The sequence below is a fragment of the Pseudorca crassidens genome, chromosome 7 (assembly GCF_039906515.1).
Source record: "Pseudorca crassidens isolate mPseCra1 chromosome 7, mPseCra1.hap1, whole genome shotgun sequence".
Taxonomy (NCBI): domain Eukaryota; kingdom Metazoa; phylum Chordata; class Mammalia; order Artiodactyla; family Delphinidae; genus Pseudorca; species Pseudorca crassidens.
In genome coordinates this window covers 36,799,266-36,819,539 of record NC_090302.1, presented here as the reverse complement: position 1 = coordinate 36,819,539, position 20,274 = coordinate 36,799,266, and the positions used below count along the sequence as shown (strand labels likewise).

General features: G+C 50.1%; 1 protein-coding gene and 1 pseudogene across 1 annotated transcript; both read right to left on the bottom strand.

Moving 5' to 3' along the window:
• Window positions 1-3,098: 3,098 nt before the first annotated feature.
• On the bottom strand, window positions 3,099-4,077 carry LOC137227020 (olfactory receptor 13C7-like; annotated as a pseudogene).
• Window positions 4,078-12,632: 8,555 nt separating this feature from the next.
• Window positions 12,633-13,562, bottom strand: OR13J1 (olfactory receptor family 13 subfamily J member 1). Its single transcript, XM_067743966.1, is given in 4 exon segments — window positions 12,633-13,171; window positions 13,174-13,341; window positions 13,344-13,367; window positions 13,370-13,562. Coding segments are annotated over 4 exon segments (924 nt in total).
• Window positions 13,563-20,274: the final 6,712 nt, after the last annotated feature.

Genomic DNA, 20,274 nt, shown 5'->3' with positions numbered 1-20,274 from the left:
CCCTTTTGGGGCCCTCCTATGCCAATGCTCTCACTACATCCCCTCCTCCTTGCTTTTTCCTCTCCCTAACTTAGGGAATCTTTTATTAATCTGGAGGTGGGGACATCTATTTTTCCTTACATTTTTCTCCCAAATCTTTTGTTTATGCCTTAAGTCTTTTATGTTCCCTTTAGAGCCTAGGCTTTTGAAACTCAGATGCCAGGAAAACATCTCTTTGTTCTCTGCTTTTTGCAATCACATCTCTTCTTTCGGGCACTGAGCAGAGTGATGTGAGAAGGTCACATCTCACATCACATTCACCAATTGAATGGTGAGAAGGAAGGAGAGGTGTGGGCTAGGTGTCTGTTCCTGTATCAGAAATATTATGCCACACAGATCACTAGGACACATGAGCCCAAATAGCTGGGATTCAGGACACAGTAGAGTACAGAAGGCACTGAAGAGGGAGACAGAGCTGAGACAGACCCCACCCAGCTAGGAGGGATCAGAAGGGGTTTTCTGGAAGCCGGATGGAGTGGAGGGCATTGAGTGAGGATTGAATGAGTTTCCATAATGCCAGGATGTTGGGAGAGTGTTCACTCTGGTCACCAGTGTCCATATCACATTCCTCCCCTGAAATTTCCATCATCCCATCTGGTCCCCAAGCAGGAAAGCACTTAGAACACTTAGTATAGTGCCTAGCCTGCTATGTGGTAAGTCTCCAATGTATGTTAGCTAAAGGTCAGGTGTTTGGACATGGGAGGCAACAGCAAGGGGGAGACACAGGAGCAGGAAAGACTGATCTTTACTGGGGAACTGGGACTAGTTCAGGGCCTCTGGACCTGCAGGGTGTGTGTGTGTGGAGTTAGGGCGGAGGCAAGCAGCCAGTGATGAGGCTGGGCAGGTACATGGGGTCTGGCTTTTATCCTAGGGAAATGAGCAATGGCCTCATTGGAGGGATTTAAGCAGGAGAGTAGCGGATCAGATTGTTTTGTTTTGTTTGCGTTATTTTGTCTTTTCAGATAGGTGTTTTGACGGCTGGTGCAGAGGATGGATTTTGGAGAGGATTTGGAGGCTGAAAGTGCAGCAAAACCGATGTTGCACTATTTGAGAGAGAGATGGTGAAGGCGGTGTCAGTGGGAAGGAGGGGACTGATCCGAGAGCCGTTATGAGGTGGATTCTCTAGGACATGGTGACTGCTTGGATGTGTGGGGTGGTGAGGGATGAAAGAAAGCCTATGGTGACTGCCACGTTTCTGGCTTGGTGACTTGGGGCGGGTGTTGGTGCCATTCCCTGAGATGATGACACACCTTTGTGGGGCAGAATGATGAGTTCAGTTGTGGATAGTTTGAGTTTGAGGTGCCTGTGGGATTCCTGGAGGGAGAGGGCCAGCAAGAAGACCGAGACAGGCAGAGCAGCTGAACCAGGTCTGGAACCTTGGCCTCCTGAGTCCCAAAGCAGGGGTCCTTTGTTGTCTCCTGACTTGTTCAAGTGACTTCCTGGAATACATGGCCGTGGCCACCAGATACTGCTGCTCTCTGCTCATGTCTGTCCATACATTTGGACTAAGACCCCGGACTGTCCACAACTGCCTGGGGCACACCCAGCAGCACAGGATCCAATCCCCAGATGTGACATTGTGAGGGCTTCTGAGGGACAGTTCAGTTCAGTAACCCTCTATCGGGAAAGCTCTGTGGGAGCTGCAGAGACAAGCCAGACCTGGTTGAATCCCGCCATCAGGGAGCCCACGTGGTGGTGAAATACCATGGATGCAAAGCAGAATGGGATGGATACCGAGTGAAAGATACCAACAAAGTGCTGTGGGACGTAAAGGAAAGAGAGACTATTCAAAGTGCACCAGGAAAGGTTGTGTGAGAGAGCTGGTGTCTAAGGTGGCTTGGAAAAATAGTCCCAGGTCTCGCCAGAGGTCAGCATGAGCGAGACACCAAGGTGCAGGCAGTACAGACACTGTAGCGAGGGGGTCACCGTGTGAAGGGGGTTAGTGGAACATCGGGCTGGAGAAGTGGGGGGCTGGGTCCTGGAGGGCTTGAACTCAACTGAAGAGTTAGGGCTTCATTCTGTGGTTAATGGGAGCCATCGTAGGTTCTTGAGTGAGGCATCAGCCAGGGTCTGGCCAAAGTAGGACAAGCGTGAGTGATATAAGGGGTCTGTTGTAGAGAACAGAGCTGTCGATTGTGGGAGCAGTTGGAGAAGCCTGTGCAAAGCTGGGCCTCTGCACCTGGTGTCGGGCCTGAAGCTGCTCTTGGGGGGCGTGAAGGGGGAGGTGAGGACAGACCGGAGCCCGTGTCTGGGCCTCGCTGCCTTCAGGCTCAGTGACACTGGTGACCTGCAGGAGGAGCTGGCACTCTCTGGCGTGGCGCTACACTTGGCACGGGCCTCCGAGCAGCTGCAGGCGGCGTGGCAGGAGCTGGAGCAGCTGTGCTGACAGCAAGGTGAGCCCCAGGCCGGTGACAGCAAGTGAGGGCTCCCACCACGACGGTGCTGCTTCGCCTTCGCCTCCCATCTCATGCGGATTTCTCTCGTGGTCCACCCGATCCCAGGACCTTACAGGGAAGGAAACTCTGGGAGGCCCGGTTCCACCCTAGTTAGCTCGACCCAGTCCAAAGCCACCACAAGAGAGCTAACCAGCACTCTCCTGGGATGATGAACCTGGCAGCAGCTGGTGAAGGAAGCTCTAGAAATCTCCAGTAGCCCCTGGGTTGACTGTAGGGTGGGTGGCTGTCACTAGGCTCTTCACAAATTCTTCAGTCCTCCCCCTCCTTCCAGATGCGTGGTAGGTGGGTGTTCCCTCCCCCTCGGTGTCAGCCCTGGTGTGCGCCTTGCCTTGGCCAGTGAGGTGGAAGTGGAAGTAACAGGTCACTTCTGAGTGGAAGCTTTAAGAATCAGCGCAGGCTTTGTCATTTTCTCTTTGCCTTTTGCCACTTGGACCAGCAAGGTGCCACATGGTGGCTACTTTATCATCCTGAGTCCCAGAGGGATGAAGGCGATGGTGCAGAGCACATCCCCCAGCCAACCTCTGATGGACCTGCAGCGTAAGTGAGAAAAAACCTTTGTGGTTTTAAGCCACTGAAATTTTGAAATCATGACCAGAGTGTACCCTAGCCTGTCCTGCCTGATAGAGAGCAACAGGAAAAACGGGACATTTCCCTGGAGAGCAGGTCTCCCCTCAGCAGAGCTATGGCGGCAGCTTTCACCTCTGTGTTCCTCAGGCTGTAGATGATGGGGTTCAGCGAGGGTGTCACAACCCCATAGAACAATGCGATAATCTTAGCCAAGTTGGGGTCCTTGGCCTTGGGCTTGAAGTACATGAAGGAGGTGGTCCCATAGAAAACCACCACCACTGTGAGGTGGGCAGAGCAGGTAGAGAAGGCTTTCTTCCAGCCGGCAGCAGAGGGCACCCTTAGGATGGCAGCAAGGATGAAAACAGGACAGGCAGATGAGCCGCAACGGGGCCAGCGTCACGACAGTAGTGGCCACCATTGTTAGTAGCGCGTTTAGAGAGATGTCCCCACAGGCTAGTTTCAGCACTGCCAAGATCTCACAGAAGTGGTTGATGACATTGTGGCCACAGAAGGGGAGGCTCCAGGTGAGAGTGGATTGCAACAGGGAGTTGGCAAAGCCTGTCCTCCAGCTCAGTGCCGCCATCCACATGCACGTCTGCCTGCTCACGAGCTCTGAGTACTGAAGCGGCTGGCAGATGGCCATGTGACGGTCACACGCCATCACGGCCAGGATCGGGCACTCCGTGGAGCCCAGTGCCAGGGTCAGGAACATCTGCAGGGTGCAGCCAGGGACGGAGATGGTGCTTTGGGTTTCCAGGGAATTGACCAGCATGAGAGGCACAAAGGAGGATGTGCCACAGATATCCATGAGGGAGAGGTTGCTGAGGAAGAAGTACACGGGGCTTTGCAGGCGGGGGTCCAGCATGTTCAGCCCGATGAGGAGGGCGTTCCCCAGCACTATCACAGAGTAGATGCCCAGGCAGAGTACAAACAGCACCATCTCTAGGTTGTGGTGCTCGTGTAGCCCCAGCAGGACATACTCTGTCACGGCCGTCTGGTTGGCCCCATCCATCTCATTCTCCCTCCTTTCCCATCTGGACCACACGGGTGTTGGAAAAAGCACCAGCTGGCCTGGGAGCCAAGCAACCTGGATGTATGACCTGGAGCGGGTCAGCCCTGCCTCTGGAATTTAGTCTCACCATCTGTATAATAAGAGAGTGGACTTCAGGTCTGCAAGCCGGCCCTCTCAGCTCTGCAGTTCTGGTGTAACTTAGGGGAGGCGGGACCCATTCTAATCCCCTAGGCTCATCTGTCTTCTCCCCTGGGTGGGCTCAGGGGAGATGATAGAGTAGGGTTCATGTTTCAGGTGCTCCTTTGGAATCTAAAGCGTTCTTGCCTGTTAAGAGGAAGCATCATTTCTAGGTTATGACTTCATACGGCTGAATTATGCCCATAGTGTTTCGGAGTCATTCACTCACTGAATATTTGTTGAATGCCTACTCTGTGCTAGGTATTGTTTAGGTGCTGGGGCTATAGTTGTGTGAAAAATAAGTGGATAAAAAGATGCTGCACCTGTCACAAGTGCTGCCCCTCTTTCTTAAGAGATGAGCTCGGGGAGGGAGGTGGGTGATGAGTGATGCTCACTTAGCGTTCCTTTGGGCACAAAGGTTGAATATTTCCACTCCGTAGGATGTGTAAGCCTTATTCTGGCCATTCCTCCTTAAGGAATGACAGACCATCCATTGATTTTTAAAAGAACATACAAGAACATACATATCCCAATAGAGCCACTGGTCACAGCATTTAACCCTGGTCCTGAAAACCAAGTGACTCTCTTCTTGGCCTCCATATTGCTTTTTAGGATGAATAATATCAGCAGTAATCTCACACAAAGAGGGAAACCAGGTCTCATGTGGTAGAGGCGTCATCAGTCATTGACTCGCTTTATACAGGGAGGGTGGGAAAGGTTGCGGTCTTCGCCCAGGTAGCTTCCGTTGCTCTTCTGAGCTGGTCTCAGCCTCTTTGGGAAATGCCAGTGTCACGAGGGAGTGAAGTGTCAAGTGTTAGATGGGAAAGCTGTCTTGTAGCCCCAGTGATCCCTGGTGTAAGGGAGAAATAGGAGCTGAGGGTGAACTTTAACCTTTCAGAAGATATATAACTACCCCTTCCCTCACTCCTTTCACACCTAGCTTTACTGTGAGGCCTATGTCCTGTGACAGCATTGGAACCCTGTCCGTCCTCCAGGACTGGATCTTCCCCCTCATTCCTCCTGCCTAGTTGCATCTATCATTTGTAGGGGCCGATAGGCTCACCCTCTCCTGAATAAACCATGTCTTTTCCCAGCACTACATCTTGGCCCAAGAAGTTCCCTTTTGTAGGCAGTCCTCCCTCTCTTCCCCAGTGGGGGCATTCCTGCTCCTTCAGAGTCCAGCTCATCTCTCCTCCTCTCCCTCCTGCACCCTGCAGAGTCACCTGCCCCCTTCTTGTGCTCCCACAGCCCCTGACCATCCTCTGTGCTCTCGTGTTGTGCACCTGTCTCCTCTACCACCCTTGAGAGCGGGACTGTCTCCTTCCTCTCGGCACCTCGTACAGCGAGTGCCGCCAAGGACAGTCACTCAACAGATATTCAGCGCAGGATTCTGAAAACCCAGCGTTGCATCCCAGCTCCGGCTCTAACTAGCTGTGTGATGTTGACCAAGTCGCTTGGCCTTTGAGACTCAGTTGCCTTCTGAAAAACGGGAATTTTGTGTAGCCAGATGAGACACACAGAAAAGTGCTGGTGAGCCACCCAGCAGCAAGGCTCCAGATCAAAGACTGTGTCCTCAGCCGCAGGCACCTGCTGGATCTGTGCTTATCACCTCCCCGCACAAGAGCTCCAGCATCTGTCATGACCCCCTCTCTCCCCAGAGCCTGTGCTGGTTTTCCCTCCTCCAGCCTAAATCAAGGCGATTGTTAGGGGCGTTTCTGGAACATACAGGGGTAGTTGATAAATCTGGGTCAGCCAATGACCGTAAATCTTATCCATGTAAACATTTAAAGGTAGCGATTTTTTTGCTGAAGTTTGACAGAAAGGTAAAGCATTACCTGATTGTGATGGTTCATTCGTTCCCTCATTCATCAAATTGTTATTGAGCACCTGCTATGTGCTGGGTGCTGGGAATACAGCAGAGGCAGATGCAGCTTCTGGCCTAACAGTTTACACTCATTTCCTTGCTCTCTGGTGACCTTGGTCACATCCCTTCCTCTCTCAGCTTTAGAAACCTCTGAGATTCTCTCTGAGTCTGGGATGTAAAGTAAAACCTGAGGTCTGGGAAGAAGAAGTTAAAAGGAAGCATCTTTCCTGGGTTGTGACTTCAAGTGGCTGGATTAAGCCCAAAGCTTAATTTCAGATTCAGTTATAAGGCCTTGGTCTTTTTTGAGTGTGTTGCCCAAAAAAGACCTTTTAACCTCAAATTTTGACACTGGACATAGGTGTGGAGGGTGTTTTCAGGCAGGTAAAAGGTGGGAAATAGCCTGACTCTGCATTTCTCTTCCCCACCCTTGTCTCCAACAAAAAAATCAAGTGGGAATGGCACAGGCAACTGAGGGCTTTTGTCATCAGGCTCTGGTCTGCCCTCCTGCCTCAACTCCTGTACCTTCATCCACCCCTGCTCAGCCTCAGACCACTCCCCATTGATGAACAAATCCCACACACTCCTGTCTCGTCTCTCTTCTCATACTTTCCTCAGCCGGAGCGGCCTTTCTCTTCCACTCATCCTCCAAGGCTCAGCTCACACACACCTCCTCTGCGGGGCCCGCCTTCCCAGTCCACAGAACTGACCATCCCGAAAACATGACGCTCACACAGCCACTAGCAGTTAGTGTGTCATTCTCTCTCACACAATAGACTGTGAGCTATGGAAATCAAAGGGCTGTGTCCAGTTCATCCCTAACACCCTGCAGTGCCTACACGCAGGAGGTACCATTTGAGATCCAGTGCTTTTCTTCTGCCAAAATCCTGATCCCAGATTTCTTACCTTGAGATCACCCTCTCTCGCCTTCCTCCAGAGCACACACCAGCAGAACAACGATGCAGCCGTGTGATTGCTGGGAGGAGAGCTTTAGTGGGGCCAGTCTCCTCCCTGCAGGGATAGCTGCTCTCTCTGGAGAGCTAAATCAGGAGAGTGATAGGGGTTCCTTACAGTTTAAGAGTCTGATCATAACACATTCATGGAAGTTAGGAACAGCCCACTAGGCCATGGGCTTATGACCCCAAAGAAATAAGGCTGTGTCTAGAAAATACCATGCTGCCAGGTTACCAACAGCTTTGACTGCAGCGTGGGCCCAGGCTGGGACATGAGGGAGCAGCTGCAGTTCCCTTGCTCCATCAGTTAAGATGAGCTGGGTTTTGCTGCAATAACATACAACCTCATAATTTTAGTGGCTTACCACGACAGAGGTTTAGTTCTCACGCTACATGTCCATTGCATGTTTTCAGGGGGCTCTGTTCCAGGTCATCATCCTCAGAGACCCTGGCTCCACCACCTGGGACATCACCAGAACACACCAGAGCATCTCACACCAGAAGTTAAGTGCTCCGACCCAGAAGTGACTTGTATCCCAAATGCCCGCAACGCACTGGCCTGTGTAGTCCTACCACATGCTCAGCTGGAAGAGGACCAGAAACGTTGCAGAGCACTTGGGTACGATGGTGTTTCGCAATACACTCAGAAAATCACTCTAGCATCTGTCTGCCAGGCCTCTCACCCTGTCATGTCCTGGAAAGTAAGATATCCAGAGCGATAGGAAATTGAGTGTCTCTGAGAATCATTGTCTAATCCACTCCCCAGTTTTACCCCTCCTGAGAGGCAGGGAGATGCCATGGAAGGAGCCCTCGACTGGGGTGAGGGGCCCAGATTGGATTCTTGCCTTTGTTCCGATTCTGCTCTATGACCTTGGTCCAGTTTCTCCTTGAGTGAAATGGAGCCATTCAGTTAGCTTGTCTCTGGGACTCTGTGCAACCTTCAAAACATTCCCTCCTCACATCTTTCTAGCAACTTCCAACCCTGAGGTCTGACAGACCCAGGGTCACTTTGCATGGTAAATATCATGTCAATTTCATTGGCTGGTAAATCTAGTTTGAACCATTTAATACTTATTTTAGGCTTTACATATTATTTTTAAAGGAAGGTGAGGGGCATAACAAGAAGAAGCTCCTGTTACAATTTCCCGGAAATTCCTGGATCTGGGATTCCTGCTTCACATTCCTCGCTGTGTTAGCAAAGCAGGTGAGTGTGGGCTTTGAGGTGAGTCAGAGCAACCAGGGCCCATGTCCCAGACCTGCCACTTGCTAATTGTTTTCTCAGCCTCAGCTTCCTTACCTGTGGAGATAAGAATAGTATTTCCTCATGGGGTGATTTTGAGGATCCAGTGAAAGCTCTTAGCACAGAGCTTGGCACATGGTAAGTATTCAGTCAGTGGTAGCTGATATTATTACTACCATTATGTTCCCTTCCCCAAGCAGATATTCTGGTTTTCTGCATGTTTAAAAAAAAGTTCATGGGCTTCCCTGGTAGCACAGTGGTTGAGAGTCCGCCTGCCGATGCAGGGGACACGGGTTTGTGCCCCGGTCCGGGAAGATCCCACATGCCGTGGAGCAGCTGGGCCCATGAACCATGGCCGCTGAGCCTGCGCGTCCGGAGCCTGTGCTCCGCAACGGGAGAGGCCACAGCAGTGAGAGGCCCGTGTACCAAAAAATAAATAAATAAATAAATAAATAAAATAAACAAAAAAAGTTCATGAGAAGAGTCAACATGCTAGATGGGTTCTCCTTACCTCCTACCTATTGGCCCAGTGGCATTAGTGCAGGCAGGTGGCTGAAGCAGCTGCCCGGTGAGGTGACCTGAGGCCTGGGAGAGCAGAGCAAGGGAGTACTGAGTTCATTACCGGCAGACACACTGTGCTGGGGTGGGCCGAGGGGAGGCCCTGAGGCCCAGCCTCCTGGTCCCTTGCCATGTAGACACGTCGTGTGCTCCTTGCCCTTGGGCACCTCTCAGTCCCTGCCCAATTTAAAGTTCAAGCTCTGCAACTATACAAGTTTGCACCCTTGGCAGCTATGGGGCTTCAGAGACCCCAGGTTCCCTGTGCTTCTCCAGGAGGCCCTGGCTGGGTGAGGAGGGCACAGGAGAGACACTGGACAGAGAATCTGAAGGTCTCATTGCAGCCCTGCCCCTTGGACCTAAGGCTGGGGTGCTATGACCCCTGCCCTTGGCCTCGGCGTCCTGGGCTGTGAAATGGGGTGTCTCCTTCCAGGAGAGCTGTGGGGACCTGCACTCATGAAAGGTTAAGGAAAGCGAATTGCTGTACAGGGTGAGACTCCGAGCCCTTGTGAGGGACCATGAAGTCAGGGGTTGAGCCAGGTGCATGAGTTTCTGCAGGTTCCCTTTTCCATTTCCCTTTCCATGTCCTTCTCTTTCCTTCACAATAAAGAATGACAACTTGACACAGTTTAGGGACTAAAAAACAGCCTTAAATAATGCAGCAGTTGCAGATTTTCCCATTATACTATGATTTGTCTCTTGGAATTTTTTTTTCAAGGACACAGGTCAAAATAAATATTGGAAGATTGTCCCCACTTATTTTCCAGCTGCTTAGGAACAGGGCTGTCTTGCCACCCTGTGGTTACCCACAAATGCATCCAAACAAGCTCATCACCACCCTCCCATCCCACCCCCTCCAACCTGATTCTCTCATCTTCCCCATAACTCAGGGTTTCTTTCAGGGTAGAGCACTATCCACCCAAATAAGCCAGAAGCTCGGGCACCAGCACACAGTCCCCCTCTCCCTCAGCCACCTCTGCGACCAGCTGAATGTCCCCAAGGTTTCTCAGCCCCGCCCTCTCTGCCTGACTGCCCACCTGGCTCAGGCCCCATGGGTGCCTGGGTTACGGCACCAGCTTCCACACTTGCTGCCCTCAGCCCAGGGCCCTTCTCGTCTGTGCTCTACTCTGGAGCCACATGATCTTCCATGTCTCAAAAATAATATTATTTTTAAGTTCAAAGTGATGTTCATTTTAGAAGTATTGGACAATATTGGAAAGAATAAGTAAGGAAACAATATTTATCTGTAATCCCATCAGCCAAAGGAAACGACTGTTAGTTCACATTTTGTCTTAATTTTCCAGAATTTTCTACATACATACTTATTCATATATCCATAAGAAAAATACCTTTAAAGAATTGGGATTATACTGAGTACAATGTTATATGTTCTGCCTTTTTCTATTAATTACAGTGTGAGAATTTCCCATCATCAAATATCCTTCAAAAAATAGGATTTCTAATGGCTGTGTCACAGTCTATCATTGGGCTCCACCAGGATTTATTTAAACATTCTGCTATGCTTGGACATTAAGATACTTACAAATTTTTGTTACCATAAATAACGCTGTGATTAATATCCATATATGTGTATATATATATATATATATATATATATACTTATACATAAATCTTTGCACCTCTAATAATTTTCTCAGACTAATTCCTAGAAGTAGAGGTGTTGCGTCAGAAGGTCTGAAGTTTTTTTTTGTTTTTTTTTTTTGCGGTACGCAGGCCTGTCATTGTTGTGGCCTCTCCCGTTGCGGTGCACAGGCTTCGGACGCGCAGGCTCAGCGGCCATGGCTCACGGGCCTAGCCGCTCCACGGCATGTGGGATCTTCCCGGACCGGGGCACGAACCCGTGTCCCCTGCATCGGCAGGCGGACTCTCAACCACTGCGCCACCAGGGAAGCCCAAGGTCTGAAGTTTTTAAGTTTCTTGATTCATACCCACCACTTACTTGGCAGGAAGGTCATATTAACTTATTCCCACCCCCACCAGCAGTGTATGACATTACCTACTTCACTGCACCGTAGTTAACAATAGACATTAAAAACAATTCTTTGACAATTTCATGGGTGAAGAAAGGTATCTAATCAGTGACCTTTCTAAAAGTATCTATAAGTAATGATTGTAAACCCAAATGCCCACAGGATAAAGTCCTAACCCCTGTCGTGGCATCAAAGGCCTAGCAGAAGGTCTTAGTGGCAGCGGTCACCCTGGCTTGGTCAGGCTGTGAGCTGCGGGGCTGTGCTTCCCTCCTCTGTGCCTCTGTTCTGACCAACCGAGGAATAGGAAGAGGGACTGGAGGGGAACTGAGGGCCCAAGCAAGGAATGTGCTTACCTGCAGCCAGGCGGCAGGAGAGCTGGCCCGCTGCTTGCGACCAAGCTCAGCTCTCCCATCACATGGACGGTGACACTGAGACCAGAGCGGGCAGGGAATGGAGATGCTCTCTGAATCTGAGTCCATTTCCTCTGTGTGTTCCCTGAGCTCTCAGAGAGGAAAGCTGGGAAAAGGCTGAGCACCAGGAAGAGGTAGCTATGGCAGGGTCCTAGGGGGTGGGCTGAAGACAGGTAGAGCAGAGTCTCCCCAAGGCCAGGTGAGGCCTGGATGCCGGGCAGGGAGCCCCGGAAGCTACTGCTGCTAAAAGGGAGACAGGAGAATCCAGGCCCTAAGCTGCTTGGAGTGATTGGTATCCCGGTGGCTGGGCAGGTCTGGAAATCTTGGGTGCTAGGGCTCGTCACTGCCTCTACTGTCACCTCCCAAGGCACTAGGTCATGCCTGTCATCTGTGAGCTCCATCTCAGCTCTGCTCAGATTTGGGAAGGACCCCAGGCTCTGCCATTGTCACCCCTACATCGATGTGTTTTCTATTTATTTAAGAAGTCTATTTATTTATTTATTTATTTTTAAGGGCCTGGGGTTGGGCCGGGCTGGACCTTGGGACAGAGTGGAATCCGATACTACCTGCTCTTAACAGTAACACTGAAAATAAAGCAGGAAGAGCACAGTGAGAGATGCAGAGTGGGAGGGGCTTCCTGGCGGAGGTGGCATTCAAGATGGGCCTTGAGATGGGGGCAGGGATAAGTTAGGAGCGTGGAATTAACAGATACACATTACTATATATAAAACAGAAAAACAAGAACCTCCTGTATATCACATGGGACTATATTTAAAAAATAAAAGATGGGCCTTGAGGGTCAGGCAGTCCTTTTACGAGTGGAACTGCCTGCTGGGTGGAGGCTGCCTTGTGGAAAGAACCAGCAAGGGCACAGAGCTGGGCAGTGCTGGGCAACACTGAGGCTCACAGCTGGCTGGCGTGTGCAGCTGACAGGGGGGAGGCTGTGGGGCACAGGACGGGGAGGGAGTTTAGTCAGGGCCAGCTTGTGGGGTCCTCGAATGCCCCACTGAAGACCTCACAGTTCATCCTGAGAGCTCTGGGGAGCCATCCAGGGGTTTCAGTCAGGAGAGTGACAGGATCACATGTACTTTTCAAAAGATCCCTCTGCATGCCCCTTGGAGGAGAGACTGGGAGGAACAAGACTGAAATCCTAAGGCCAGACAGGAGGCTGGTGTAAAGATGCAGGCAGTGATGCTGAGAGCGCCCCATGGGTCTGCCGGGGGGGAGGAGCAGAGGGGTGATTGTGAGCTCCTCTGTGGCAGGATCAGTGGGACTTGGTGCTGCGTTTCTGGGCTGGAAATTCCACACCCACAGCCCTCACTGTAGGCTAATGAAGGCCTGGCCTGCTAGCCTGCAGAGCCCCGGCCTCCCTCACCTGGAGGTCCATCTCCTGTCCCACACCTTCCTGGCGGCCTCCATCACTTCCTCGTTCCTCAGGCTGTAGATGACGGGGTTCAGCATGGGCGTGACCACAGCATAGAGGACCGTGGAGGCCTCATCAGAGATGCGGGCCTCCTTGCTCCTGGGTTTCATGTACGTGAAGATGATGGTGCCATAGAAAAGCAGCACCACAGCCAGGTGCGCCGAGCAGGTGGAGAAGGCTTTGTGGCGTCCAGCGGTTGAGGGCACCCTCAGGATGGTGGCCAGGATAAGCATGCAGGACAGGCAGATGAACGCCAGGGGCACGGGCAGCAGCAGGATGGCACGCACCCACAGGAAGACCTCGTTGACTGACGTATCACCGCACGCCGGCTTCAGCACTGCCAGGATTTCACAGGTGAAGTGACTGACCACACGGTGGCCACAGAAGGGCAGCCTCATGGCGATGACTGTCTCAGTCACTGACTTGAAGAAGCAGAGTACCCAGGCGGCTCCCGCCAGCAGCAAGCAGAGCTGGTGGCTCATCAGCACCTGAGTGGCCGGCAGTTGGCCAGGTAGCGATCATAGGCCATGATGGCGAGCAGCAGACACTCTGTGGAGCCCGTGGACAGGCTCAGACACATCTGCATCGCGCAGCCAAGAAAGGAGATGGTCTTCTGGGCCGACAGGAGGTGGACCAGCATCAGGGGCACAAAGGTGGGCTGTAGCAGATATCCAGGATGGAGAGTTGCCCAGGAAGAAGTACATGGGTGTGTGCAGGTGGACGTCCAGCACGCTCACTGCCACGATGGCTGTATTCCCCAGCAGGGTCACCAGGTACGTGGCTGAGCACAGAGGGAAGAGCAGGTGCTCCAAGGCTGGGTAGCCCGAAAATCCTTTCAGAAAGAACTCAGAGACCTCTGTCCTGTTGACCAGCTCCATACTGCAGGGCCCTGGAGGGCACAGCTGGGAGGCAGGGAAAGAGGGTGCAGGGTGGCGGGGAGCCCACAGAGTCTCTTTAGGGATGAGGTATATTGCTAGGGTCTTTTCCAGCTCTGACACACTCTCTCTCTGTGACTTTGGGCAGTCCCCATTCTTCTAGGCTGCGATTTATCCATGTGAAAAATGAGGATCGATGTGGATCAGAATTTCCCTAAGAGTCTTAATGGAAATGTTAGTAGGCAATCTGAAAAATCAATTTGAAACAACATTGGGTTAATCAAAAGTAAATAATATACGGCAGGACTTCTCAGAGCCTTTAATGCCCCACTGTGATTTGGGACTTTCTGAAAGCAGTGTAGAGTATGTAATTCCCAAACTTATTTGACCATAGATCCTCCTTTTACAGAGCACCCATTAACCTCCTGCAAATAAGTATTCTACCAGCATAGTCTGGGAAGCAATGGGCTGGATCAAAGGTCCTCAAATCTTAGAATCACTTGGAAAGTTTGTTAAAACACAGATTTCTGGGCTCTATCCCCAGAGTTTCTAACTCATTAGGTCTGAGTGATGCTGCTGCTGTTGGCCAAGGGACCACACTTTGAGAATCACTGGGCTAGGTGGTCTCTGAGGGTCCTCCTGGCTTTCAGGAAGCCTCTGAGCTACTTTACACCATTCCCACTGTTGGGGATGCCCTTCTTTCTCCCTCAGCCTGCAGAAATCTGACTTGTCTCTGCAGGTCAGCTCTGGTCTCCATGCATGAAGCACACATTGTGCCTCGCCTTGGAGAGGGTCCTGGCTTCTGAGCCTACCAGAGCGCTTGTCCACCTGTCCCCCCATAGGGCCTGCTTCATCAGCTACTGTGTGTGGATTGACCTTCAGAATCTGCCTCCATCGTGTGTTTTTGAATGAAAAATTGATAGATCTTTTGGCCCTGCCCCAAACCTCCTATTTTCTCTGAACCTGAGCCAGGGCTGCTTTGACTTCATGAACTCCTAGGCATCAGCGTGGGATATGCCCTGAGAGGTCAACTCGTTGGAGCTCCCATTGTGCAGGTAGGGAAACTGAGGCCACACAGCAGATCCCTGGCAAGGCGAGTCTAGAATCCAATCCTCCCAACAACATGACAGCTGCACCATGCTCAGAGCAGATGTTTGCCTCTGTTAAACCCCAAATCTTGGTTGGTCTTTTACCACGCTGGATGGACGTCTTTCTCCCAAGTCCCCACCCTGCCCCTAATCTTCTCACCCACTAAGGAGCATGACTTAACCCTTCCTTGGTGTTTCGGGCACTTGGCACTATGTCGCTAAACCCTGGGATGCACCGCCCAAGCCTGGGTCTGGGTTAAGCTCCAGTTCCTGTCAACGCCTCCCTTGTAGCAGATGATTTCCTTCTCTTAGTCCTCCCATTTTTCAGAATCAAGAAGTGATTGAGTTCCTACCACATGCCAGGCATTGTGCTAGGCATTAGGGGAACAAATGAGAACATTTGCCAGGCCACTGGACCCCAAACATCCCCAGGCAGAACTCCTCTCCAGTTCCCACCCGAGCCTCATCCTGCTTCTGTTTGCGCGCCTCTAGTGACAGGAAGCGCATTACTCCCTTAGACATAACTTCTTTTTATTGTGCCTTCAGGCCAGTCAAAGGGTCACAAAATCCTTCCTGATACGGAGTCTCTCCGGGTATCCCTGGGCTTCCACCACCCAGCGAGGCCCAGGCTCGGGGGCCCCTGTGGACGCTCCTCTCACACATACAAGTGCAGGGTCCTGAGCTTTGGGCCGTACCTCAGGGGCTGAGGGGCCTTTTCTGCAGCAAGGAGAGCTCCGACCTTGCCCCAGGTCCACAGATAGGAGGTCTTGCCTCACTTTGACTGTGTGTAGAGACGTCGTGGGGTCAGGGAGCGTGAGCTGTGAGCTCCCTTCAAGTTTCGGCTGGGAAACTCTGAGGCTGGCTTCCTGGAGAGGCACCCTCCCTGGACAGAGGATCAGTAGCAGCAGATACTGTGCCAGGGCTCGGGCAGGCCAGAGCCTCCTCTTTGCACGGTTCCATGTACCACATAATTTATCCCCTAAAGTCACTGGCAAACATCTGCAGTGATTGTCTACCTGTCCGAGTATATATACACCCACGCAGGTTACCACAAACGTACCCACCTGTCTGTGTGTACAAACGCCCGCCCGAAAGCCAGGCACACACATTTTCTTGTGAGTATATACGCCACACCAGGCTCGAGTGTATGTACCTGTGCAGCAGGCACTCACTCTTGCTCTCTCTTTCACACACACACACACACACACACACACACACACACACACACACACACACACCCCGTTAGTGCAGACCCTCAGACCTGTGGCCAGGGCTTCAGAGGACCAGGCAGGACAACTTCCCCTGGGAAGAGGTGTATGGAGACCAGGCAGGGGCTGTGGAGGCATCACTAGAGAAGCAGCAGCCCGGAGGGTGGGGAGCAAACTGCCAGGGGATGAACCAGGAGGACAAAGAAAGCTCAGAGCAGGGACATGGTCACCAGACCTGCTCAGTGCCTTGTCTGCCTTCCCCTGAGTGCTGAAAATCTGAGATTCTGAGCCTCCTGCTGTGCCTTCTCTCCTGGGGCTGGAGCTTGCAGGGTGCGGGGTGGGGCAGTGGGGATGGGGGGAGTGCGGGGTGGGGGGAAGTTGCAGGAAGCGGGGAGGAGGAGGGATGTGGCTGCAGGCTGTGGGACAGACTCTAGTTCCCAAAGCAGGGCCAGGAAGCTTCATCTGCAGAGCCCACGGTGTCCTTCCTGCCTTCAGATCTCTTCTGGCCAAATGCTCTCTGAAAACCAGTTCAAACGCTACCTCTCCTGGGGAGCCTTCCTTTATCCTCTCCCAGGCCACCTGACCCCTCTGTCCTTTGTGCATCACGGCCCTGTGTTTGCACTTCCAGAATGGCCCTCACCTCTCTCACCCACTTCCTGCCTGTTGCCTACCCCAGCCAGCCCACAGGGGTGCCACCCCCTACCCTCTTCACCCAGATTCTGAAGGCCAAGTTGAAGGCCCCAGCCTGGCCACAGACAACTTCTTCCTGCCTTGCTGCCACTTCCTGGGGCTAAGACAACTTGGGAGTGAGCAACTGGCTGCCAGATATGAGCTGTTCCTAGCCTGGATGACACATGGCCCAGCTGGGAGGGGTCTTGCAGATCAGCAAGGCCACTACCTTGTTATATATGGGGGAAGTGAAGCTCAGAGAGGGAAAGAGACTTGCTCAGCACTGCACAGTGAGTTAGAGGGGGAAGCCAAGGCTCCAGGAATTCCCCTGGGGCTCCTGACTCCCAGCCCCTTCCTCTGCCCACATTTCCCCATTTTTTCACTTACCTTCAGGCTCTTCCAGATCCATGTCCCTTGTTCCCTGGAAAAAGTTGCAGAGACCAGGAACCTTCTCTGGCTGGAACTAGGAGAAAACAGGTCAAAGAAGCAGGTCTGAGCCTCCTGTATCCAGGGAACCCCAGTGGGCAGGACCCGGAGTTTCACACTGACTCAGCTTTCCAAACTAAGAAGACATGCCTAGGCTTTTGTAGAATTCAGCGAAGTGCTTGCAACTTGATAGACTAATGTGGAGCTTTTAGAATTTGGTGGAAGTAGACAAAGTACTTAGAATTCAGCGAAGTTCTTTGAAAATGTGTCAGGTTTGGTAGAATTAGGAAATTCTGGTGGGCTGAACAGGCTGAACAGCGTGCCCGATAGTTTACTATGGGCAGCCAGGGACCGCCCGACCTGGGCAGCTCCCAGCTCCATGCCAGCTGACAGCCTTCTGAGAAGCAGGCACCTTTCAAAGCTCCCTGCACCAAGGGACTGCACCATCCCCAAGGAAATTTAGAGGGAGAAGAGGAAATGTGCACAGCTTAGAAACTTTGGGGTGCTTCAGGGATGATGTCCCAAAGACCCAATTACACAGAGTCTACTTAGAAATCTTAATTGGTGTGGAAAAGTTGGAGAAGGTGGCTCAGGGGCAGGGATCCACCCTCACAGGTCAGTCCCCAGCCAGCGCAGGCCGAGAATGTTTACAGGATCAATAAATGAATGAATGGATGGATACACAATTAAATCAATGCATAAGCAATTCTCGGTGAATACATTTAAAGAGAAAGGAATGAGTGAGTGAACAAATGATAGGCAGGGTTGCTTTCCAGGAGGGTTAGAGGTTTTGGCTCAACTCTCATAGGGATCTTAAGAAAATGCAAAATCTGGAAAGAGTGTAACGGGAGGGAACTGGAGGGAGAGACAAAGAGAATTACAGAAGAACAGAGCAGGGGCGTCCTCACAGGCCATCCTGACCAACCCTCACTGTATGGACAGGAAAACTGCCCTAGAGTGAAGCAGCTGGCTCAGGTTACCTAATGAGGCAGAGACCTGGCCCTGGATTTGTCTGTACTTGAATCGTTTGTCCCTCAGTCAATGCAAAGCAGGTCACCCCGGGTCAGTTAGTGATCGGGTGCCTCTCACCTCCACCCACCCCTCTTCCCAGCCCTCAGAACAGTCATCGTGGTGGTTTCTCCTTGAGGTTCCTTCTAGTTTTCTGACTCCACGCCTCTGTGGGCTTAAGGACATCTTTATCAAATAGGGTAATTTTTATTTTGAAACTGGGTATTGTCATTGCTGTTGGATTTTTAACTATTTTAAAATTAACAGTAATTTTATTAGCTTTTTATTTATTTGTACAAATTGTACATATAGAACATTCTCGTAAAAAATACAAAGAATGCAGAAGTATATAGTGTTAAAGTGACACTCTGTTTTCATGTCCCCTCCTCCCTACTCCCCAAAGGTGACCAGTGTTATTAGTTTTATGTGTGTCTATCAGGTACTTTTCTGGTCTTTTATATCTGCATACCTACACATAGAAATAGATTTTGTGATCATGTGTAAGGTTGGCTTTTTAGCAGGCTCTTTTGTTGCAGTCTTACTGAAGATAAGTGATATACAACTGCACACATTTAAATCATATAATTTGATAAATTTTAACATATGTATACAGTCATGAAACCATCACCACAAACAAGACTGTGAGTTTATCTGTCATCAGCAAAGTTTCCTCACGCCCCTTGGTAATCCATTCCTCCCTCCCCCAAGCAGGCCATCACTGACCTGCTTTCTGTAAATATAGATCATTTGCATTTTCTAGCATTTTACATACATGGGATTATACAGAATGTACTCTTTTAAAATATGGCTTCCTTTAAAAAAATATGGCTTCCTTTAAAAAAAATATGGCTTCCTTTACTCAGTGTAATTATTCTGAGGGTCATTCATGTTGTGTGTGTCAATAGCTCTTTTCTAAAATAACATCTTTATTGAGCTATAATTCAAATGTCATACCGTTTCCCCATTTAAAGTGTACAATTCGATAGTTTTTATTATGTTTACAGAGTTGTGCAACCATCATCACAATCAGTTTTAGCACATTTTTAGCACTTCCAAGAGAAACTCTGTACCCGTTAACAGTGACTCTCCGTTTCCCCTCAAGCTTCCTCTGGCCCTAGGCAACCACTAATCTACTTTCTCTATATATAATTCTATTCTGGTCATTTTATATAAATGGAATCCTATGATATGTGTCCCTTTGTGACTGGTTTCTTTCACATAGCATGTTTTTAAGGTTGAGCTATATTGTAGCATGTATCAGTACTGAATTTCTCTTAATTGCTAGATAAAATTCCACGGTATGTATGTCTTTTTCCATTTGGGCTGCTGTAACAGAATACCATAGACTGGGCAGCTTAATAAAGAACAGAAATTTATTTTTCATAATTTTAGAGGCTGGGAAGTTTAAAATCAAGGCTCAGGTAGATTTGGTGTCTGGTGAGAGCCCACTTCCTGGTTCTTGGACTACCGTGTTCTAGCTGTATCCTCACATGACAGAAGGGGTGAGGGAGCTCTCTGGGGTCTATTTAATTTAATTTAATTTAAATTAAGTTAAATTTTATTTTTTGGCATTCTCTTATTTTCTTGGTGTTCTTTTTTAAAAAATTTATTTGATTGAAGTATAGTTGATTTACAATGTGTTAATTTCTACTGTATAGCAAAGTTGTGTTAGTGTCTGGTGTATAGCAAAGTGATTCAGTTATACATATATATAATAGTTTGCATCTGCTAATCCCAAGCTCCCACTCCATCCCTACCGCTCCCTCTCTTTGCAATCACAAGTCTGTTCTCTATGTCTGTGAGTCTGTTTCTGTTTTGAAGATAAGTTCATTTGTGTCATATTTTAGATTCCACGTATAAGTGATATTATATGGTATTTGTCTTTCTGGCTTACTTCTCTTAGTATGATAATCTCTAGGTCCATCCATGTTGCTGCAAATGGTATTATTTCATTCTTTTTTATGGCTGAGTAGTATTCCATTACATATATGTACCATATCTTCTTTATCCATTCATCTGTCAGTGGACATTTGGGTTATTTCTATATCTTGGCTCTTGTAAATTGTGCTGCAATGAACATTGGAATCTTTTTGAATTATAGTTTTTTCCAGATACGTGCCCAGGAGTGGGATTGCAGGATCATATGGCAGCTCTGTTTTTAGTTTTTTGAGGAAACTGTTTTCCATAGTGGCTGCACCAGTTTACATTTCTGGGGTCTATTTTATAAGGGCACTAATCCCATTCATGAGGGCTCAACCATTATGACTTAATCATCTCCCAAAGGCCCCACCTCCTAATATCACATTAGGGGTTAGG